The 24,542-nt window shown below is 44.2% G+C and overlaps 1 protein-coding gene across 1 annotated transcript in view; it reads left to right on the top strand.

Annotated features, from left to right (window-relative positions):
- Positions 1 to 361: 361 nt before the first annotated feature.
- LRP6 (LDL receptor related protein 6) overlaps positions 362 to 24,542 on the top strand; it is a 95,439-nt gene continuing 71,258 nt past the window's right edge. Inside the window, exons 1-2 of the mRNA XM_066632870.1 lie at positions 362 to 443; positions 15,983 to 16,376. Of these exons, the coding sequence (XP_066488967.1) occupies positions 389 to 443; positions 15,983 to 16,376 (449 nt within the window). The 5' untranslated portion in view covers positions 362 to 388. The remainder of the gene's footprint in view (positions 444 to 15,982; positions 16,377 to 24,542) is intronic.

Below are 24,542 nucleotides of genomic sequence, written 5' to 3'. Positions count from 1 at the left end.
TCACACGGGCGCGCGTGAGAGAGCGAGCCCAGGCAGGGCTCCTCGGACGGGGGCTGCGTTGCGTGCGCTGGGCTGCGCTGCGGGGACCGGGGAGGCGGCGCCGGCAGAGGGCGGGGCTCCTGCGCCTGCCTGCCTTCCTCGGAGGAGGAGGAGGAGGAGGAGAGCTCGGCGCGGCTCGGCGCAGAGCGGAGCGGAGCCGCGGGCTGGCGGAGGCGGCCATGGCGGAGGGAGGCGCGCGGCGGCCCTCGCCGCGCCCCCCGCGCCGGGGGAGGGCGCGGCGGCCCTGCTGAGCCAGGAGCGCGGGCCGCGCCGCGTCGCCTCGCCTCGCGCCGCCGAGGAAGCATGAGCGGGCGGCGGGGGCGCTGCCGGTGAGGCGCGACGCGAGAAGATGGGCGCCGTGCTCAGGGGCCTGCTGGTCTGCGGCCTCTGCGCCCTCGCTGCAGGTGAGCGGAGCGGGCCGGGCCGGGCCGGGCCGGGCGGGGAGGCTCCGCGCGTCCTGCGCGCTCCCAGGCCTCGCCAGTCAGCCCCGCTGCGCTCTCGCAGCTGCCCGCTCACCCGGGAGTAAGGCCCACTGGCTGCAAGGGGGCTGACTCCTGGGTAGGCAGAGGCCTGGGGTTGGGCTCTTAGAGCTGTCATCCTGCCTGCACTTACCTGCGAGGAAGCCCCGTTCACTGCAGTGGGGCTGACTTCTGAGTAGCCATAGGCCCGGGCTGGGCTCCTCAGGACTTTATCCTGCCCACACTTACCTGGGAGTGAGCCCCATTGAGTTTAGTGGAACTGACAGGTCTAGGGTTGGGCTCTAAGGCTGCCATCCTGGCCACACTTACCTGAGAGTGAGCCCCATTGAGTTTAATGGAACTGACAGGTCTAGGGCTGGGCTCTGAGGCTGCCATCCTGGCCACTCTTACCTGAGAGTGAGCCCCATTGAGTTTAGTGGAACTGACAGGTCTAGGGCTGGGCTCTGAGGCTGCCATCCTGGCCACACTTACCTGAGAGTGAGCCCCATTGAGTTTAATGGAACTGACAGGTCTAGGGCTGGGCTCTGAGGCTGCCATCCTGGCCACTCTTACCTGAGAGTGAGCCCCATTGAGTTTAATGGAACTGACAGGTCTAGGGCTGGGCTCTGAGGCTGCCATCCTGGCCACACTTACCTGGGAGTGAGCCCCATTGAGTTTAATGGAACTGACAGGTCTAGGGTTGGGCTCTGAGGCTGCCATCCTGGCCACACTTACCTGGGAGTGAGCCCCATTGTGTTTAGTGAAACTGACAGGTCTAGGGCAGGGCTCTGAGGCTGCCATCCTGGCCACACTTACCTGAGAGTGAGCCCCATTGAGTTTAATGGAACTGACAGGTCTAGGGTTGGGCTCTGAGGCTGCCATCCTGGCCACACTTACCTGGGAGTGAGCCCCATTGAGTTTAATGGAACTGACAGGTCTAGGGTTGGGCTCTGAGGCTGCCATCCTGGCCACACTTACCTGGGAGTGAGCCCCATTGAGTTTAGTGGAACTGACAGGTCTAGGGTTGGGCTCTGAGGCTGCCATCCTGGCCACACTTACCTGAGAGTGAGCCCCATTGAGTTTAATGGAACTGACAGGTCTAGGGTTGGGCTCTAAGGCTGCCATCCTGGCCACACTTACCTGGGAATAAGCCCCATTGACTAGAATGGGACTGACCTCTGAATAGGCATGCCTAGGGTTGATTTCTGCTATCCTAGCCGCACTTACTTGGGGGTACAACCCATAGAACACAATGGGACTGACTTCTGAGTAGATGTGCCATGGTTTGGGCTCATAGGCTGCCATCCTAGCCATACTTACCTGGGAGTTTATCCCATGGAACACAATGGGACTGACTTCTGAGTAGACATGCCTGTTAGTGGACTCTGAAACAATACTCTATGCCAGCCATTCTCAACTGCTGTGCTGTGAGGGGCCCACAGGTGTGCCACACAAATTTGGGAGCAGGTCATTTAAGTAGGGACAATGGGGGATGTGAGCCCCCCTCCTTTCAGCAGTGTGGTGTGCCTTGTCAGTTGTCAGAAAACTGATGGTGTGCCTTGAGTATTTTAGTGCCTTGTCAGTGTGCTGTGAGATGGAAAAAGGTTGAAAAGCACTGCTCTGTGCAATTAACTTTAACTTTTTTTTTAAACAGCTACTTTTCATTTTTACAAAAACAAAACGAAAAACACACAAACTGATTGAGAGAAAGTGTGTGTGTATTTCTGGGCTTTTCTCTCTCAGGAACTTCCCCAGATCCCTGAGCACAGAAGAGGTCAGGATGGCTGTTGCAGACAGCTCGCCTACCTGCCTGCCAGGACTCTGTGTCTTTGTGTTGGAATAGAGACCCCTTTGCAGTTCATGGAAACCTGGACAGGCATTAAGGCAGAATTCCTGAGCAACCATTTCCTGGGGATTTAGATTCCCCCCAACATAAGATGCAATCAGAATGGGAAGTAACAATAAAGTAAACAATATGCAATTAACTTTAATTCTTTCTTTTTTTTAAAGCTATTTCTCATTTTAACAAAACAAAAATCACACAAACAGGTTGATGGTGTGTGTGTGTGTGTCCTCTCCCTCTGTGTGTGTGTGTGTGTGTGTGTGTGTGTGTACTAGGCTTTTCTCTCAGGAACTTCCCAAAATCCCTGAGCAGGGAGGCCAGCTGCTAGGATTTCTTGCACAGTGCTTGCCAAGACTGTGTGTGTGTTGGAATCTAGACTCTTCTTGCAGTTTATAAAAATGTGGACAGGCATTAATTGGAAGGCAGAATTCTTGAGCAACAATTTGCCCATGTTCAGATTTCTCTCTCTTCCCCCCCCAACACAATATGCAGTCAAAATGGGACATAGATTTCTTTTTAAAAAAATCTACGTCACATACTCTATGTGGCAGCAGTTCTCAAACGTTTTAGCACCGGGATGCACCTTTTAGAACAGTGGTTTTAAACCTTTAGTTTCCCATGGACCATTGGAATTATTGTGGACCATATGCAACCCCCACCCCATGTTACTATATGCAAAAAATACAATTAAATTTGGTAGCCCATGGGGCAGCTCTTGCTCAGAGACACTGGAGGTGATCAAAAGGGATCTTTTTCTTCTGAGACGTTGCAGACCACCTGTGGTCTGTGGACCAAGGGGTTGGGAACCATCGTTTCAAAATGACAATCTCTCGGGACCCACCAGAAGTGATGTCATTTACCTGGAAATGATGTCAGGAAAATATGGAACACCTACCTCCTTCTGACAAAATATCAATTAAGAAAATTGAAAGTTTACAATAAGTTTAAAAAATTATTTAAAGTAAAGAAAAATCCTCCTAACTCTCCAAAGCAGTTGCTGATCTAATTAAAAAAATTCTCCTTACGTTCCAAAGACTGCATCCTATCCACATTTACCTGAGGGTAAGTCCCATTGACTATTATTGTTAAAAGCATATACATAGTAGCCTATTATGTACAGATCTGTACCGTTTCCCAATTCCTTTACTCTCATTTTTACTGGATTTTGTGGGAAATTCTGAACACAAGCAGAATTGTTGCATAAGAATTTGTTTTCAATAGTGTGTCAAAACAAAACACACACAGAGAGAACCATGGATTTATGCCTGTTTTCTGGAAGGAAGTCATTTACATCAGGGGGGTTTCCTTCTAAAGAAGCATGTTTAGGATTGTAGCTTTAGTATTCTGGGTTTGGAAACCTTGTTTTGCTTTTTTGGGGGGCGGGGAGTAAGCAACCTTGAATTGAGTTGAACTTTATGATAACACCTTGGAATCAGGCTATAAATTTTAATTAAGTAATTCTAATCCTAAATGCTGATAGGATTGCAGTCATTCAGCTCAATCCTATGTTTGTTTACTCACTAAGTTCCACTAAATTCAAGGGGCTTTACTTTCTAATGTGTTTAGAAGTAAATGAAGTGTATGGCTTGATTCTAACCATGCTTAATCAGAAGTCAGTTGTACTTAACAATGTCTTTTTGCAGCAATTTGAAGAAATAATCAAGTCTTCAACTGAAAATAGCATACATCCAGTATTTTTCTGTGTGTTTGGGCAGGTGGAATAAAAATTGAGAGTTGTGTATGGTACATAGCATACACCAGGTAAAGTCTGTAGATTTTATAAAGGATTTTAAAGTACATAATATACACCAGCATAAGTTCACATTTGGGCAAGAAAAAAGGCTCCCCAGATAACCTAAGACTTCAAGAAAAGTTTATGTTCAGTTTCAGAGGCCTAAGTGGCATAGATAGTTACATGTTTGTAGAGTTCAAAATAAAAAAGTAGGACAGTGTTCTATTTACTGTACTTAGCATTTCACTTTTTCCTTGCCATCTCTCTTCCCCCCTCCCCTCTATGTTTGTGGTAAGTGGAGGATTCAGATGCTGTGCAGCTGATTTACTGTAGCTGTTTCAAATATCATTTGGAAGAAATATTCACATCCATCTTACAACTAACCCTTTTCACTGCAGCGGAAGGAAAGAAATCCATTGTGTGTTTGTATGTGAGGAGGAATCCTGTCTCCATGGTTTAAAATTCTTTTGCCAACATTGATTTGTTTAGATGGAAGCTTAAGGGGGTTGGTCTGGATTGGAAGAAACCTTGGAAAGCCAGTTGATCGATGCTCTGGGGGAAAAATGTTACTCTCCCACCCCCAAACTTCAGGCATTTTTTTTGCCATGTTGTATCTTCGTAGGAAAATAATTTGCAGGATTTTAATACATGATGTAACACTGAATATTCCACTTGTGGAAGGGGAGCTGAGTTTACTTTTTTGTCTGAATAGAGATCCAGTTACATTGAGTTTTTCCTGCATATAATCTAATCTAGTCCTGTTCTATTGCCCGCAGTCAAGTAACCTGGTTTTAGTTACAATTTAAGCAAGAGTATAAAAATTGGTAGACTCTTGGCACAGTTCTTTTTTTAAAAATGTTTTCTGTATTTCATATTACTATGAATTTTCACAGACCTCCTGACGCCTTATAGGGAAACTTTTTCTCAAGACGTCTAGTGTGCATAAAAGCATTCCTAGATTTTTATTTCCCTCTTCCGTCTTAGTGCCAAGGACAAAATCTTGCTTCAAAACAAGAAAAATTGGAAATAGTTCATCTGTGCATTATCTTGTGCAAACTTCATTGAGAGTGGAGTTAACAGAAGCTGACAAGAGAACTCTAGTGTCCCTGTACAAATCGCCATCTCTGAAAGGAAATGGGTGATTTTTCTTGTACAAGCTCTCAGTAATGAAAAAAACTATACAAGAACATTCTTGTTTTCCCCACCATAAGCCCACTAATGTGTAGTTCTGTGCAGTCCCTTTGAAATGAATGGATGCTGTACTAAAGAACCCACCATGTTCTTGAATAGCTCTCATTCATCACAATGGAGCTTTCAACAGCAGAACTTCCTGCAGGATTCTTACCAGCTCTTACTGTTAGGTTTTGTACCTAGAGATGTTCTATATCTAACTATCCTATATGCAATATGAGAACATAAGAACAGCCCCACTGGATCAGGCCATAGGCCCATCTAGTCCAGCCTCCTGTATCTCACAGTGGCCCACCGGATGTCCCGGGGAGCACACCAGATAACAAGAAATCTGCATCCTGGTGCCCTCCCTTGCATCTGATGTAGCCCATTTCTAAAATCAGGAGGTTGTGCATACACATCATGGCTTGTACCCCGTAATGGATTTTTCCTCCAGAAACTTGTCCAATCCCCTTTTAAAGACGTCCGGGCCAGATGCCGTCACCACATCCTGTGGCAAGGAGTTCCACAGACCGACCACACGCTGAGTAAAGAAATATTTTCTTTTGTCTGTCCTAACTCTCCCAACACCCAATTTTAGTGGATGTTTAGTGAATATGCAGTTGTATCTGCATATGAGTTCAGGTAGGGATAACAGGCAGAGTAGGCACAGTGCCTCAAGACTGGCACTGACCTCCCTGCTCCCACTTTTCCCTTTAAATGGGGACAAACTGCAAAAAGTACGTTGTTGGCACTACTCCAGACTAGGAAGTTAGACAGAAAGAAACTGCCTGGAGTAAACCTCTCTCCCTTTAATGCTGAGATCCCCGCAAGTCAAGGGTTCCCTTAAAACTAAACAGTAGTGGAAAGTAATAGTCTGAGAGATGTGGCAATCTGCTGCCTCTGGAGTGCATTGAGACCAGATAGATGAAACTGTAAGAAGGCATTTATTTAGAAGTTGCTACAGTGGATCAAGACAATCAATGGAAGGGAAGTTGCAGGAGTAAAACAAGACAAAAACAGTGTGTGGGGTTGGGGGTTTGCCAAGGATGCTAAAAGGCCAGTGGAAAATAAAACTTATCATGAAGTATCTTACTGGCTGTGTTCCCTGCTCTACTTATGCTGTTCTGGGAACCTGGGCCTGGTAGTCACACTTCAGTGGGTAGGTCCCCCTGTGAGCAAGGTGGGCAGGCAAGCCGCCCTCCCTGAAGCAACATGCTTCCAACGTTGAACCTGGACTAATGTACCAATGGGGTGTGTGTGGGATGCTGCTTTTTATAACCTGTGAGCATTAACCCTGCTTTACTTGTGGGATTGGATACTGGGAGGGGTCCTCTGAGGCACTTGAATTTACTGTTCCTGGAAATAGGTGGATTTTGTGGTACAAGGAACTGGCTCAGTTGTTTTTAGTTGGTTGTGCAAGGAGATGCTTGAACAATGGCAAAGGAACAATGGCCATTGCATCTGGATGACTTAGCAGCCCCCTTAGGATGCTGAGATGTCACAGAAGTGTCCACTGTGATAGAAAGTTCTAAATAAGTAGGAAAATATGCACAAAATAAAGGAAAAGTAGGAAATTTCACCACAGATGCAAAGTTCTGCACATTTTGTTATCTGCAGCATGTGTGATGAGCAACTTTGGTCATTGACATATATGGGTTACCAATAAGCCTATTACAATATGCCTATAATAAAGAACTGTGTTTTTATAAAAAGAACCAGTATGTAATTGAGAGAATGCTGGGGTTAGACCGGAGATATATGCCTACAAATCCCCACTTGGCCACAAAGTTCACTGGGTAACCCTGGGGCAGTCACAGTCTCTGAGACTCACTCCATTTTCCTCTGAAGAAGGGTTGGATACAAATGTAATAAATATTAATACCAGCTTGCTACAGCCTCTTTGTCCAATGAGCAGTGGAATTGATTGAATTTTGTTAAAGCCTCAGTGGAAAATTGGACTGGGGAATTGCTGTTCAAAAAGCCATGCTAGTAATTTATTCATTGCATATGCAACCATTTGTAGCAAATACTTGCCAACCTGGCTATAACAGTTCTCTAGTCAGTGAGACCTCTTTATTTATTGGAGGTCATTTGAGCAACCCATTTGCTCATGTAGAGGACTTGGAAAAACACATCTGACATTTGGTAATTCACTGAGCACCCCATACCTGCCAAACAGTTCATTCTAATTCATGTTCACTTGGCAAGGAATAATTCTCAAGGCAGCTTTGGTGGACTGTTGCAGCAAAACAGTCTTTGTGACACTCTGAAAATGAACAGGTTTATTATTGTGACTTATGTTTATGGATTAGAGCAGTGTTTCTCAATATTTATCCTTCGCTTTACCACTTCACATGGTTCACTTGTTCAAAGTGCCACCAGAAGTAACTGACAGTGAAATCATCACCAGTTAGTTCTGGGTTGGGAGGCCAAATGCAACACAGTAAACACCAGTAAGAGGCTCAGGGTGGATGGCAGGGCTTTTTCGAGCATGGAAAAGCATACTTTGGAGCTTTGCCTGCTGAGCCAAGCCTCCTACAGCTCTTTGTTGTATCATGTTCCTGGTCTTACTGCTGGGAAGGGGTCCAGGGACCCTGCAAGTACCACCAAATACCACCTCAAGTACCACTGGTGGTACCTGTAACACTGGGTTAGAGCTAATTTAATGAAGTGGACTCTCATCCACCAGAACTTATGTACAACAATAAATATGTGTAGTCTTCAGGATGCCAGAGGACTTTGTACTTTTTCTTAGAGATAAGTCCCACTGAAAAAGTAGGATTAATTTCCATGTAAACATATGCAGGATCAGGTTGAAAATCTGCTACATGTTAGTGAGTTTCAGCCTTTTTAATCTTATGGCACTGTTAAGGCTTTAAAATTGTCATGGCACACCATCAGGTTTTTTTAAAATTGACAAGGCACACCTTACTGCCAGTGGGGGGCACTCACATCCTCCAATGGCTCTACCAATAAATGACACCCCCCCCCCAATTCCTGAAGCACACCTGTGGCCCATTTGTGGCACACCACTGTACTGCGGCACAATTGTTGAAAATTGCTGTTACATTAAACAAAAAAAGAGGTCCAAGGATGATGCTCCCAAGGAGAAGACCTTTGGGAGAAAAAAGACAGATAGTGTTAGCTGACCATTTTGGGGAACTTTCTGGAATTTCTTATAAAACTGTGATGTTGGTCCTACCTGAAGGTGTGTCATTGCACAGTAATAACCCTGGAGTTGGCAGCAAGTGCACATTCAGTAGGGAGTGTGCTGTCCTGACTGTATGATATATGAGTGTTCAAACACTTACCCGTCACATTCACACATGACAATTTTGTAGGTACCTGTGAACATTTTTAGTATTATATTGGTTGTTATAAATGCAACCCAACAAAATGTAGCTCTAGAGTGGGAAATTCCTTTAGATGCCCTCTAATGCTTCACAACTAATGTAAAGCAATTTTTCCTAATTAATGCCTTTTGCAACCTTCTTTAAAAAGTTTCTTCATCATTAATAGTATCTATAAGCAAGGGTAAGGTGCAGAAGGAAATATACCCCGACATTCTATGTTTCTCAGCTGGAAAAAAAATCACCAGACTTGGTAGTCTTCACCTTTTCTCCCCACTTTAAAATGTTTCTCATGCAAAGCACACATCAAGGGGCAATCAAATATTTATGGAACATTCCAGTACAGCATTACTGCTGTGTGGGTGCAGCTGTGATGCCAGGCCAGATCTGGAAGAAGCTAAAAATGCATATCACTAAAATGCCTTGTGGAAATAGCATGCAGGGATGGGGAAAGATGGTTATGCTACAGACCTGGTCAAAATAGTATAAAGCAACAATTTTTGAAAGAAAAGAGGAGCTAGCATTGTGTTTAAGCCCCTATTGGATGTCTAAGTGCTAGGAGCAGAGGAGAGCAGAGCAGGCTTACTTTGGTTTTATTTATCTTAGCCCTAAGCTATAACATGATATATGACCAGAAGAAACACAGTAAAAAAAAAAAAAAGACACAACCTTGACTATAACATGTCAAAACAGATGATAATAAAATATCAATATCTCAAGCATTGAGTTTGCACAGAGAGGAAACTGTTTTGTGATTATCTTTCTGGTCATCGGATTACTCCTCTGACTGTATTCAAGGCGGTTTACACAGGCAGGCATTTCTAAATCCCTCAAGGGCATTTTTACAATCATAGAGGTTCTCTCTTTCAAGAACCAACAACATTTCAGAATGGATCTTCCTGGTTTGGTCTCATTTCTGGCCTCCAGTTCTCCCACACAGACTGACAAGCAGCTCCATCTCTGACATGGAGGGCAGCCAAGATGCTTCTTGCTCACACCAAGAGCAGGTGGAATCACTCAGCTGTGCTTGTCAGCTACTTCAAGGTCTCGCCATTCTCAGCCGTTTAGGGAGCTGCTGGTGTCCTCCAACTGGCAACCTTCTGATGTTATCCTCGGGCTAATGGAGGCTCTACCCTCTAGACCAGACCTTCTGTCCATTTAGGCAGTGTTTTTCTCCTCTTGTTAAATATGACTGGGGCCGCCATTCATTTTCTCTATAGAGAGAGATTGTGTGTATGCGTGTGTGTGTTTGTGTTCACACATATACTGGGTGTCTCTTTCATGTCTTGTTCTCAAGACACAAATGGAAGAAGTTGCTCCTCCAAACCTGAGGGATCTGTCTGTGTCCACAACTAGTTGCTCATTTGATTCTCTGCTCCTTCCCTACACCAAAAGTTTATTCTTTTAAAAAGGCAGGTGGCTTTTTTGCGGACTTCAGACTGGTTTGCAACTCAGCATTTGCACAGGTTGTGACCAAGCCACAGGAGCGACCCATGTTGAAGTTTGTGGGGGAAATTAGTGTGGGATGGAGTTTTATTAGGGGAATAGGGAAAGTTGGCAGGTATTGTTCTGTGTATAAGGGACTTCACTGATTTTGGTATCCACATGGGTTCTTGGAACCAAACCCCTGTGGGTATGGAGAGCCAACTATATTGTATTTAGAGCAGTTGATCAGAAAATCAAGTTTATCACCTCTATATTCAGCTATTCCTTAAACTAAAACAGCTATTCCTATTTTGAGGTTCAGGACTCTCAACTCTGTTTTGAAACTCTTCTTTTCTCTCACTCCTCTTTGCCCAGCCTAGCACTTTCCTGTCATTGTTTGTATTCTGATAACCAGTCTGTTCCCTGAAAGTCAAGGCATCTTTAGATATTGACAGCATATATACATTATGCTTCCTTCACAATGTTAGTCATCTCTTTCATAACATGCAGCTCAACAGTAACATAAAGTTACTCAAAAAAGATTTGTTGCACCATCATTTGCACTTGAAATAAAGTGTGAAGATCTCTGCTCCACAAATATTTTAGCTCTTAAGTAACTTGGGTGTCTGTTTTGGCTATTTGGATATCCCTGTCTGTAAAGGTATGGCATTTATTGTCACAAGATGTAATGATGATCCACCACTAGCTTAGATAGGTTTTAAGATTCGATACTTGCATGGAGTCATAATGGCTGAAAATGAAACTTCTTTTTAAGTCAGTATAGCTCAGATGTCAAATACTGAAATGAACAGGGATGGCTGATTCTGTAAAATTTTACTTGATCTTCCCAGAGGCATCTTGCTGATCGCTCTTTGTGGCAGATTCTGGGATTTAAAGGGCTGCTTAGACTTACACAAGGGATTTCACAGCTGAGTGGAAATTTTCACTCTTTTTCCCCTTAAAGCAGACTCCCATACCATATCACAAACTGCTTTTTGAAACTCTCAGTTTCAAAATGTAGGGCTCCAGTTTGCAAAAAGTAAATCTAAACTTTCCTGAGTACGTGGAACTAATTTCCTGATCCTTTGGATTCTAACCTGATCCGGCAAGGCAAATCTTCGCTGGATTTGAGTATATAAAGAGTTTTCCATGTTTGATAGTCAAGGCCTGCTTCTTTGGAATTGAAATTAGAGGTACAGTCTACCCGTCCTTGCAAAAATATTTTCTTTTGGCAAATGGAAGAGGAAAAAATTACCAGCCTCAGGTAAGCCCGCCTCTTGTATTTCTGAGTCAGGAATATAGGAGGCTGCTTTATACTGAGTCAGGCCATTTGTCTGTCAACTCAATACTGTCTATGCCAGCATTTCTCAACATTTGTCTCCAACTGTACAACTTTGCATGGTCTACCTATTGGAAGTAACTGATGATGATGTCATCACTAGTTACTTCCAGAGTGGGAGGCCAGGCACAATGCAACAAGCACTGGTGAGAGGCTCAGGGTGAACAGGAGGGCTTTTTTGAGCGCGTGAAAAGTGCGCACTGGAGCTATGCCCACCAAGCCTCGTACTGCTGTGCCATTTTGCATTGCTGATTTTGCTGCCAGGTGGTGGGGATCAGGGGGCCCCATGCATACCACTGGATGTTACTGTGGTCTGAGTACCACTGTTGAGAAATGCTGGTCTATGCTGACCTCAGCTCTCCAAAGTTTCAGATGAGAACTTTTCTCTGCCCTTCCTGGAGATTTCAGGATTGAAATCAGGGGCCTTCAGCATGCAAAGTAGGTGTTATTTCACTTAGCTGCGGCTCCTGGTTAGAGATGTAAACGTTACTGAGCCGTTGGGGAACAGTGATCATGCTGTGATCCGTTTTGACGTGCACGTTGGGGGAAGAATACCAGGCAAATCTCTCACAAAAACCCTTGACTTCCGACGGGCGGACTTCCCTCAAATGAGGAGGCTGGTTAGAAGGAGGTTGAAAGGGAGGGTAAAAAGAGTCCAATCTCTCCAGAGTGCATGGAGGCTGCTTTAAAACAACAGTAATAGAGGCCCAGCAGAGGTGTATACCGCAAAGAAAGAAGGGTTCCACTAAATCCAGGAGGGTGCCCGCATGGCTAACCAGCCAAGTTAGAGAGGCTGTGAAGGGCAAGGAAGCTTCCTTCCGTAAATGGAAATCTTGCCCTAATGAGGAGAATAAAAAGGAACATAAACTGTGGCAAAAGAAATGTAAGAAGTTGATATGGGAGGCCAAGAGAGACTATGAAGAACGCATGGCCAGCAACATTAAGGGGAATAATAAAAGCTTCTTCAAATATGTTAGAAGCAGGAAACCCGCCAGAGAAGCGGTTGGCCCTCTGGATGGTGAGGGAGGGAAAGGGGAGATAAAAGGAGACTTAGAGATGGCAGAGAAATTAAATGAGTTCTTTGCATCTGTCTTCACGGCAGAAGATCTCGGGCAGATACCGCTGTCCCAACGGCCCCTCCTAACCGAGGAGTTAAGTCAGATAGAGGTTAAAAGAGAAGATGTTTCAGACCTCATTGATAAATTAAAGATCAATAAGTCACCGGGCCCTGATGGCATCCACCCAAGGGTTATTAAGGAATTGAAGAATGAAGTTGCAGATCTCTTGACTAAGGTATGCAACTTGTCCCTCAAAACGGCCACGGTGCCAGAAGATTGGAGGATAGCAAATGTCACGCCTATTTTTAAAAAGGGAAAGAGGGGGGACCCGGGAAACTATAGGCCGGTCAGCCTAACATCCATACCGGGTAAGATGGTGGAATGCCTCATCAAAGATAGGATCTCAAAACACATAGACGAACAGGCCTTGCTGAGGGAGAGTCAGCATGGCTTCTGTAAGGGTAAGTCTTGCCTCACGAACCTTATAGAATTCTTTGAAAAGGTCAACAGGCATGTGGATGCGGGAGAACCCGTGGACATTATATATCTGGACTTTCAGAAGGCGTTTGACACGGTCCCTCACCAAAGGCTACTGAAAAAACTCCACAATCAGGGAATTAGAGGACAGGTCCTCTCGTGGATTGAGAACTAGTTGGAGGCCAGGAAGCAGAGAGTGGGTGTCAATGGGCAATTTTCACAATGGAGAGAGGTGAAAAGCGGTGTGCCCCAAGGATCTGTCCTGGGACCGGTGCTTTTCAACCTCTTCATAAATGACCTGGAGACAGGGTTGAGCAGTGAAGTGGCTAAGTTTGCAGACGACACCAAACTTTTCCGTGTGGTAAAGACCAGAAGTGATTGTGAGGAGCTCCAGAAGGATCTCTCCAGACTGGCAGAATGGGCAGCAAAATGGCAGATGCGCTTCAATGTCAGTAAGTGTAAAGTCATGCACATTGGGGCAAAAAAATCAAAACTTCACATATAGGCTGATGGGTTCTGAGCTGTCTGTGACAGATCAGGAGAGAGATCTTGGGGTGGTGGTGGACAGGTCGATGAAAGTGTCGATAGATAGTTCTGCTGCCTTCTCTGCTTTAGTTTGGATTGATCTAATATTGCCCAGTACAGAGACACTGCAGAATTAACTGGAAGAGAATTGGAAAAAGGAAAAGCAAGTCCTATGAATTATGCAGAAATGCAGCTGCTTCTGTGAATGGGTTCTGTTTTTCATAGCAAGTAGTGGGAATTTCTATTTTAAAAAAAGTTGTGGAAATTTTCATGGAAACTCCTGTGAGAGCAAAATATTGTGTGCAAGCTCTATCATGAGAGTGTGGCCATTGTTTGTCTCTTTTTGTTGTCATGCTTCTGCTGAAATCTCTTCTGAGTTTAAAGATTTATTAATGCTGCAGTCGTGTATTCATCCTGCACATTGAACTATCAAAGGCTTCTTCTGGAACATTTTTAGTGGAATACAGGTCGGGCATCCCAGGTCTAAACACAAAATTCATTTATGTTTCATGTATCTCTTATACACATAGACGGTAATTTTATGCAATGTTTTATGCACAAAAATATTTTTAAAAAGGTTTGTGCATGAAACACAATTTGTGATTTTATTTCTTTAGGCAACATTTTTAAAAAATGTTTTTAAAATGTTAAAACATTTTTTTAAAAGGTCATGTTGGCACTCAAAAAAGGAATTTTGGAATTCCGATTAAGGAGTACTCAACCTGTTTTAGGACAAGATGCTATGGCATTTGTGGCAGAGTTTAATGTGACTGGGAGCTAATATTAAATGACGTTATTGCATATTGTGTTTTAAAATTAAGTGGAATACGCAGTGGTAGGGATTTAAGCCATTTCTGCCTGTTGCATATATGCAAAAGGGATCAAATGTGTACCCCTGTGGGCTGGGCTGGGCAGAAATGGGTTAATCACCTGTAACCAAAATGAAGACTATTGCCTCACATTAATCTGTCTTTGTCTTTGTCCTCTTTCTCCATTCTGATAGCTATCTCCTGCTCTGTTGAAATTTAGACTGTAATCTGCTCAGGAAAGAAACCTGCCTTTTTCATATGTCTCTCTATAAAATGCTCTACAAAACACCATGCACGTGGGACCGCTGTGAGATACAGGAAGCTGGACTAGATGGGCCTATGGCCTGATCCAGTGGGGCTGTTCTTATGTTCTTAAACTACAATTCCCAGGAGGCCTTGCAGGTCTCTTGTTATCTGGTGTGCTCCCTGGGGCATTTGGTGGGCTGCTGTGAGATACAGGAAGCTGGACTAGATGGGCCTATGGCCTGATCCAGTGGGGCTGTTCTTATGTTCATATAATGCAGTAGTAAAGAAACAGGTTTCTTTTGTATCTGGCTGCTAAGTTTTGCAAAAAATATTTGCACCTTTATAAGTAGAGCCACATTATTTTTGTCATACAGATGAAGTAAAACAAGAGTAGCAGATGAACAGGAGAGTACAAACTCACGAAAACGGTGATAGGAAGAAATGGAGGCTAGACCAAACATGCAGTTACTCATGGGAAAATATATCCATGAGTTTCCACCCATGTGGGATTTGCAGCCGTGAATATAGTACAATCTGGGGGTTTTTTAATGGGAAAAGCCACCCTATTCTCTCCTCCGGCACTGTCAGTCAGCGGACTTCTATATCTACATGAATTCCTGTAGCACTCACACACCAAAAGCGGTGGGAGTTTTCCCCTGAGGGTTTCTCTGAGGAAAACACACTTCCTGGTCCTGCAAATGATAGCAGGATTTACATCCTATTTGTTTACCTTGTTTATTGTGCCCAGGTGGGAGCAAGCCCCAGGCCACTCCTTGGGGCTTGCTTTCTAGAAAATGGGCACAGGATCATGCCCTAAAGCAGGCACATGGTAGCAGTCACTCACGTAACCACTCCATACCCCTTCATGCCGATACTCAGAAAAACGCACAAAGAAATTTAAATTCAAAAAATAACTTTTTAGTGTCACAGGAATGTAAAAAGAGATTAAATTGAAAAAGTGATGGGGGAAAATGCTACTTTCCATGAGTTTATCTAACACCTTTTTAAAGCCATATAGTCTGGTAACTACTATTTCATCTTGTTCAATAAATTGAGTCATGAGAAGAACATCTATCCTGATTCTACAGCTGCCCATCCTCATTGTATGTGAACATTTGTCCTCACTGTCTGAATTATTCTTATTGATGAAGTGAGGGAGGAAACTTTAGAGGTTTTTATTTGCAAAGGTGTTTTGGTTGTTGCAAAGGACTTGTGATGAATATTGAGGTTCTTGTTCTCTTAATCATCTGATTTCAAATCTTCACCTCCTTATACACTGGCTCCCTGAGTTACAGATGGCTGCCATGGCAGTATCCATCTGTTGTGGTGCTCTTTTGCAGGCATAAGAGTACTGGGTCTGAAAGCCAGCTGTTTTGACTTACACACCTTCTGACTTCCAGATAGACTTCTGGAATGAAAATAGTACATATGTTGGAGACTTAGTGTAATCATCTTTTGCAGTGTTTGTGAATATGTAATTGATCTAATTCCTTTCTCTTCTTTCAAAGCTTCTCCACTACTGCTGTATGCAAATCGGCGTGATCTTCGATTGGTGGATGTCTCACAGGGAAATGAGAATGCTACAGTTGTGGTGGGTGGCTTGGAAGATGCAGCTGCAGTGGACTTTGTTTTCAACCATGGCTTGATATACTGGAGTGACGTAAGCGAAGAAGCGATTAAACGAACAGAATTCAACAAAACAGGGAGCGTGCAAAATGTAGTTATTTCTGGGCTTTTGTCACCTGATGGTCTGGCTTGTGATTGGCTGGGTGAAAAACTGTACTGGACAGATTCTGAAACAAACCGGATTGAAGTTTCCAATTTGGATGGATCTTTGCGAAAAGTTTTATTCTGGCAAGAGTTGGATCAACCCAGAGCAATTACCTTGGATCCTGCAAGAGGGTAAGTCTGTTCTCCCCACTATTAATTTTTCTGTGGCAATATCTGACAGTCCTGTAGATGCAGCTATTGAATCAAGTGACTTAATTGTCATGCATGGGCATGTCGTGCCCTTTTAGGGCAGCTTGTTCACCTTTGGTCCCCACCTGTCACTCAGCTCTCACCTGTAGCTCCCAGTAGCTGTAGCATGCGCAGTGGCCACACCTTGGGCAACAGCTTCGACAGGCTGGCCAAACCAGGTTGAGGGCAGCTGTCGAGTCATTGACCTTTGGCGAGATTGGGACTTGTCTATCCTGGGCATGTGAAAACAGACTCCGGCGGATTGAGTGGATGAGACCTACTAAAATAGGACCAGCAGTCATGAATGCGGTTTCTGCAAGGGACGTGGTACGCTAAGAGCATGGCAAGACACGAAAGACGCCCTGGTCAACCACTGCGCCCAGCCCATCTCCAGCCATCTCGACTTTTATCCTGCCATTGGAGCAAGATGGAATCTGGGAAGAGAGAGTGAGGCTGACTATGTACACCTCTAATCCAATTCACGTGCAAGTCTTGACATCCCAGGTGTCACCCCTGGGGGCTGGGGGCTAAGAGTAGGCCCTCAGTTTGGCTGTTCTTGTCATAAGAGGCGACTGAACAACTACCGGGTAGATGTGACTCGATAGCCTGGGAAGGCAGCTCATCTGAGAGAAGGAAAACTCTGATCCCAAACCTCCACTGCCTTGTGGCTACATCCAGTTATGGAAAAGGCTTCAGGAGTCAACCTTGAGGCAAAATTCGGAGCTGAAGTCCCTGAGGCAGTTCATGGCTGAACACAGTCATGTTCTGGCAACTCCTGCGATGCCAGTGGAACCAACCATATTGGCTTCTGCCTTTCCATTGGACCATTTCAGCGAGGTGGAGAGGGGGACTTTGCTGCATGGGAAACAGTCTATCCTCCATATCTACTCTACCCAGGCTTTGCGCTCTGGAGAGGACATTCTATTCCAGAACCACCATTCAGAGCGCAATACCATAGTCTTCCGAGACTGAAGGATGCCAATGCAACGCAAAATTGTCATGCAGGCAATTAGAGAGACCACATACCTGTTTTGTTACACTGTAAAGGTACTCACTACTCCACCTGTTGGCTGAAGAGAGCAATTTTTCTGCTTTTATCTTGGTGTTCCAAAAAAGCTGATTAATGCTTGAATGACACAAGAAGCTTGGAAGTTCTAGCTAAATGTGTTGGCATTTTTAAAGTTAATATTTCTGTTATTACAGTTATCAGTATTGAAGCTCATGACTACTCTGTTGTGTAAACAAATTTCCTCTCTGGGGCATCTAAATCTTGGCAATGAGAAGGGAAGAGAGGTGGTCTATAAGATTTAAAAGTTGCTCTTGAAATTGTAACTTTAATTATTGTTGCCAGAAGCTCATTAAGTAACATTTCTTTGGAATTTCCTCAGTTTTTGTTCTCCTTGGTTTTTCCTCTTGTTTTGACACTGACAAGGCTTCAACAGGTGATGTGCCAAACCACTTAAATCCTCCAAAGGTTATGTGAAATTATCTAATGCTATGTGGGAATAGGTGCTTACTCAGTTCTGTGAACCTTGTTTTGAGGAGTTACGGCTACAGTAGTTGCACATAACAATCTTATATCTTGATCCTAGACATATTACTTGAAAGCAAGTTTAATTTAGATGTAGTTTATTGTCTTGGGAGAGATTTGCTGATTTAGCATTAGCCTAACCTAACTTAATATAATGTGTTTGTTCATAAAATTTATGCCCCTTTCACTTGTACCTAATTTTGTGTATTGTCATGATCAACTTGAGTGAACTACGGCATTGTGCTCTGCGTTGGACCGCCCTTGAAGACCACTTGAAACTTCTGTTTTTGCAGAGTGGCCCAAGGCATGGAGAGCACACTGTGCCTGTGTTATTTCATCTGTGCCAGTTGCTAGTATGTTTTTGAGTGCAGTTCAAGATTCTGTTTTGACCTTTTAAGGCCCTAAAGGAGTTGAAATTGGATTGTTTGAAGAACTGCCTCTCCCACACAAGATAATCAGAGTGAACCCTTTTGAATATATCTCTGCTGACAGAAGTGCATCTGGTGCCTAGAAGTGTAAGGTCTTTTTCAGTGGTGGTGCCCAGATTGTGTAACCGTCTCACAGGAGGGGAGGTCGCCAGTTTCAGCACTGGCTGAAACCCTTTTCATTTTAGTCTTCCTACATAGTTTATTGTGCCTGCTTAGTTGATGTTTTTTATTTCCTGTTATTCCAGTATTGCTGTTTTATCCCATGTATTTTTGATTTTAGTTTGTTTTTAAATTACATTGATAGCCACTTAGAGTGTGTCCTTAATGAGAAGGGAAAGGATAAGAATTAACTTTTTAAAAATACAGACTTACTGTGGCTGGGAAACAGATGCTAAAAAGTTTCCTAATGCTTCTGTTTTAAAGTAAAAATCTTATTTACATAAATATTTTGCATTCCGATACTGTGAATATAGTCTAATTATTTTTGTATCTCTGAAACACAAAAGTATTGTGGGTTGTAGTCAAAGTGAATCCTGATAACCCTTCATTGAAATCAATTAAACAAGTCTGTTTTGATTAAATGAAATCCCGTTAATTTCTGTGGTGTTTAGTCAGGATGCACTTTGGGTACAATCATATAACTATGGGGGGGCGGGGATTTTGGGTTCACTACCAGCTGCAGTTTCAGGTATCCCCTGTGGATAGCGGGACACCTTTATATGCTTGTTGTTGGCTGTTGCCCTCCTTTGGTGTCAGTCCTCTGCCCTGGCCAGGACACCCAATAGCACATAGGTCTCCTTCCTCAGGTTCCCTTCAAATTACAGTTCCTCTAATTTTTGTAATCAGATTGACAGTTCAGGCCCAGTTTTATAAAGGTACCCTCTGGGTCATGATTGTTGGCAAATGTACTGCACCTGCATGTGAACTGTTATACTTGTTCAGTGTCTTGGAAATGTTATATGTGGGAATCGCGTGGAACACTTGAATAGCTATTTAGAGCAGGGGTGTCAAACTCATTTCATACAGAGGGCCGAATAGCATTCATCATGTCTGCTGAGGGCCGAAAGTGATGTCATTAGACAGAAAGTGATGTAATTAAACAGGTCATAACCAAAAATAAACACTTTTTCTCCCTTAGCTGCAAATGACAGAAGAGAAAACATGTAAATCTTGATCATATTTCAAGATAAGGGACATCCCGATTTTCATGTGGACTGCCCTTTCAGCAGTAACATCTCAGCACTGCTCAGAAGCTGAGAGCCTGAGGGCTGGATAAAAAGCTTTTGAGGGCTGCATTTGGCCCCGGGCCTTATGTTTGACAACCCTGATTTAGAGAGTTCAGAGAGGTGTTATGTAAGTAGAAGCTGGTTTTTGAGAAGTGGTGATGATAAAGCCATCAGTGTATGTCATGCTTTACACAGAGTGAAAAGACATGTTCCTGTTCCAATGGGCTCATAGCTTAGGAATTGACACAAGAGAGATAATGGGGAGGGGGTTGGAGACAGATTTCAGAGGAAGCATATATAATTGTTTCAATTACACATTCTTAATTATGAAGGAAAATCAAGGTGTGGGGCCCAGAGTGACTTTTCAGAAGGAATTTGAGAGTTGTGAGTGAGGCAACATCTCATGGATATCTAGAATGTAATTCCAAATGTAAGGGACAACAAGGAATGAAGGGCAGAGTTGTTTGTGGGCACAGGAGACCTTGAGATAGTTGAGAGAGGTCGATTTAAAAGAGCTTACAGCCAATAATGTAGCAGGATACTAATGCTGAGAGATTAGAGAGGTTTGTTATCAAAAGTAAGGAAAAGATATTAAGGGCCCAATCCTATACAACTTTCCAGCACCAGTGCAGCTGCAATGCAACTCCGAATAAAAGAACAAATGCTTCCATACATTGAGGAGACCTCTGTGACTGCCTCTTCGCCACAGGATGCAGTGGACACCCCATTGGTACAGTTGCACTGGCACTGGAAAATTGGATAGGATTGGGCTCTAAGATTATTCATAATACTGCTTTTCAACAACAAATCACAAAGACAGTTTACAGAGAAAAATAACTAAAATGTTCCCTGTCTCAAAGGGCTTACAATCTAAAAAGATACAGAAAGAACAGTCACTTGAAAAAATACTGTACTGAAGTAAATAGAGACAGTTGTCTTCTTAATGCTTCTCGTCAGATGTTTAGTTAGACTCCATAAAGTAATCCTATTGCAACAAAAATTGGTTCTTCTTCCCTGTTGTCATAACAGACTCTGTAGAGTCCCTGTGGCTAAACTGAAATTATAAGGACTTTGTAAAGACTTGCATACTAAAAAATCTGGACATTATGTATGTTTTTTATCCTTTTCCAATACGTATATAGAATTAATTTTCAATCTTAATTCTGCTGTTCTATTGCTAAATATGATTCTGCTGTGGTCTTCAGTGGAAACATCACATAGGGTGTGTATAATTGCATCTTGGCAATGGAGCAGGGTGGGAAGATGGACTTGGTGATCTGGCTCTGATTAAGCAAATTGTCTTCCCTCTGACGTTCCCTTTTGAAGTAGAGAAAGAGTGAAGTTCTTAGTTGGGTGCTCAGGCAGGATTGGTTGCTGAGAATGTCTCTCATAAGATGGGGGCAGGGGTAGGCAAGAGAATGCACGCACTTATTTGTGTGTATTTGATTCCCTTTTTATTATTATTTTTATTTCACTCCAGATGTCTTTTAAAATCTTCCAGATCACTCCACCCAGCCTTCTTCTTGCTCTTCAGAGCCACGTATTACATTTACGAAATCTTAACTAAATCCCTGCACGGTGATGCAGTGGTGGCAGCACAGCTTCCGCTGTATCCCATGGGGGTATTTTCGCTGCTGGAGATCTCCTTGGGGTAAGGAGTCATTTGTCTTCTTGCACCAGGGTAAATCTCAGCAACCACTATGGCACAAGTCTGCATTGACCTGAGGAGGGGGTCAAGATTTAGTGTGCCATGTCGCCAAACTCGCTCCCTTCCCAGGCCCGATCCGCCCTCTCTTCCACTGTATGGAAGTGGGGTATCCTCTTACCCCATTTTGTCCGCTCTGCCCCATTTGACCATCTCCCCGTCTCCCTCTAACCACTGACACCAGCTTACCTGCGCTGGTGGATCTTAAGCTGTCAGCTAATGTGCTGGAGGCCTCTCCAACAGCAGACCTGCAGTGCATGCCAATGGAGGCTGTGTTGTGATTGTTGTAAAGCACCACCTGTGTGGTGCTGCTTCAGCTAGTAGCTGTGGGGGATAGGAATTGGGCCAGTGGTTCGCAAACATTTGACTGGCCGTTCCCTTGAACTATTTGGTCATTGGCCGTGGCACCCCATAGGGCTATATGATTGACTGGGTCAGTTTGTGTTCTGGTCACGATAAGGAAACCGGATTTCTTGACTGTGGCTTAGATCAGCTAGTCACGGAGCCCACCAGAGGACAGGTGACTCTGGATTTAATTTTGTGCGGTACGCAGGACCTGGTTAGAGATGTAAACGTTACTGAGCCATTGGGGAACAGTGATCATGCTGTGATCCGTTTTGACGTGCATGTTGGGGGAAGAATACCAGGCAAATCTCTCACAAAAACCCTTGACTTCCGACGGGCGGACTTCCCTCAAATGAGGAGGCTGGTTAGAAGGAGGTTGAAAGGGAGGGTAAAAAGAGTCCAATCTCTCCAGAGTGCATGGAGGCTGCTTAAAACAACAGTAATAGAGGCCCAGCAGAGGTGTATACCGCAAAGAAAGAAGGGTTCCACTAAATCCAGGAGGGTGCCCGCATGGCTAACCAGCCAAGTTAGAGAGGCTGTGAAGGGCAAGGAAGCTTCCTTCCGTAAATGGAAGTCTTGCCCTAATGAGGAGAATAAAAAGGAACATAAACTGTGGCAAAAGAAATGTAAGAAGGTGATATGGGAGGCCAGGAGAGACTATGAGGAACGCATGGCCATCAACATTAAGGGGAATAATAAAAGCTTCTTCAAATATGTTAGAAGCAGGAAACCCACCAGAGAAGCAGTTGGCCCTCTGGATGGTGAGGGAGGGAAAGGGGAGATAAAAGGAGACTTAGAGATGGCAGAGAAATTAAATGAGTTCTTTGCATCTGTCTTCACGGCAGAAGACCTTGGGCAGATACTGCTGCCCCAACGGCCCCTCCTAACCGAGGAGTTAAGTCAGATAGAGGTTAAAAGAGAAGATGTTTCAGACCTCATTGATAAATTAAAGATCAATAAGTCACCGGGCCCTGATGGCATCCACCCAAGGGTTATTAAGGAATTGAAGAATGAAGTTGCAGATCTCTTGACTAAGGTATGCAACTTGTCCCTCAAAATGGCCACGGTGCCAGAAGATTGGAGGATAGCAAATGTCACACCTATTTTTAAAAAGGGAAAGAGGGGGGACCCGGGAAACTATAGGCCGGTCAGCCTAACATCCATACCGGGTAAGATGGTGGAATGCCTCATCAAAGATAGGATCTCAAAACACATAGATGAACAGGCCTTGCTGAGGGAGAGTCAGCATGGCTTCTGTAAGGGTAAGTCTTGCCTCACGAACCTTATAGAATTCTTTGAAAAGGTCAACAGGCATGTGGATGCGGGAGAACCCGTGGACATTATATATCTGGACTTTCAGAAGGTGTTTGACACGGTCCCTCACCAAAGGCTACTGAAAAAACTCCACAATCAGGGAATTAGAGGACAGGTCCTCTCGTGGATTGAGAACTGGTTGGAGGCCAGGAAGCAGAGAGTGGGTGTCAATGGGCAATTTTCACAATAGAGAGAGGTGAAAAGTGGTGTGCCCCAAGGATCTGTCCTGGGACCGGTGCTTTTCAACCTCTTCATAAATGACCTGGAGACAGGGTTGAGCAGTGAAGTGGCTAAGTTTGCAGACGACACCAAACTTTTCCGAGTGGTAAATACCAGAAGTGATTGTGAGGAGCTCCAGAAGGATCTCTCCAGACTGGCAGAATGGGCAGCAAAATGGCAGATGCGCTTCAATGTCAGTAAGTGTAAAGTCATGCACATTGGGGCAAAAAATCAAAACTTTAGATATAGGCTGATGGGTTCTGAGCTGTCTGTGACAGATCAGGAGAGAGATCTTGGGGTGGTGGTGGACAGGTCGATGAAAGTGTTGACCCAATGTGCGGCGGCAGTGAAGAAGGAAATTCTATGCTTGGGATCATTAGGAAGGGTATAGAGAACAAAACGGCTAGTATTATAATGCCGTTGTACAAATCTATGGTAAGGCCACAGCTGGAGTATTGTGTCCAGTTCTGGTTGCCGCATCTCAAAAAAGACATAGTGGAAATGGAAAAGGTGCAAAAGAGAGCGACTAAGATGATTACGGGGCTGGGGCACCTTCCTTATGAGGAAAGGCTACGGCGTTTGGGCCTCTTCAGCCTAGAAAAGAGACGCTTGAGGGGGGACATGATTGAGACATACAAAATTATGCAGGGGATGAACAGAGTGGATAGGGAGATGCTCTTTACACTCTCACATAATACCAGAACCAGGGGACATCCACTAAAATTGAGTGTTGGGCGGGTTAGGACAGACAAAAGAAAATATTTCTTTACTCAGCGTGTGGTCGGTCTGTGGAACTCCTTGCCACAGGATGTGGTGCTGGCGTCTAGCCTAGACGCCTTTAAAAGGGGATTGGACAAGTTTCTGGAGGAAAAATTCATTATGGGGTACAAGCCATGATGTGTATGTGCAACCTCCTGATTTTAGAAATGGGTTAAGTCAGAATGCCAGATGCAGGGGAGGGCACCAGGATGAGGTCTCTTGTTATCTGGTGTGCTCCCTGGGGCATTTGGTGGGCCGCTGTGAGATACAGGAAGCTGGACTAGATGGGCCTATGGCCTGATCCAGTGGGGCTGTTCTTATGTTCTTATGTATAGGGCAGCAGGTTTTTTGCTAGGATTCTGGTTCTAAGTGGGCTTCAGGTTGCATTCTCTGATAAATAATAATTGATTGATTGTGTGAACTATGCAATTCTGTATGTTTGGAAAGAAGTCAGTCTGATCTACAGCAGATAGATAACCCTTTTGTCAATCACAATATCACAGTTACTTAGAAAGTAGTGTTTCTGACATCAACCATGCAGATTTTCTTAAATCCCATGTTTTTTATTCTCTCCAGACCAAA

This window comes from Tiliqua scincoides, chromosome 6 (genome assembly GCF_035046505.1).
Source record: "Tiliqua scincoides isolate rTilSci1 chromosome 6, rTilSci1.hap2, whole genome shotgun sequence".
NCBI lineage: Eukaryota > Metazoa > Chordata > Lepidosauria > Squamata > Scincidae > Tiliqua > Tiliqua scincoides.
Note: the sequence above shows the minus strand (reverse complement) of the source record. Positions and strands in the feature narration are given on the sequence as shown.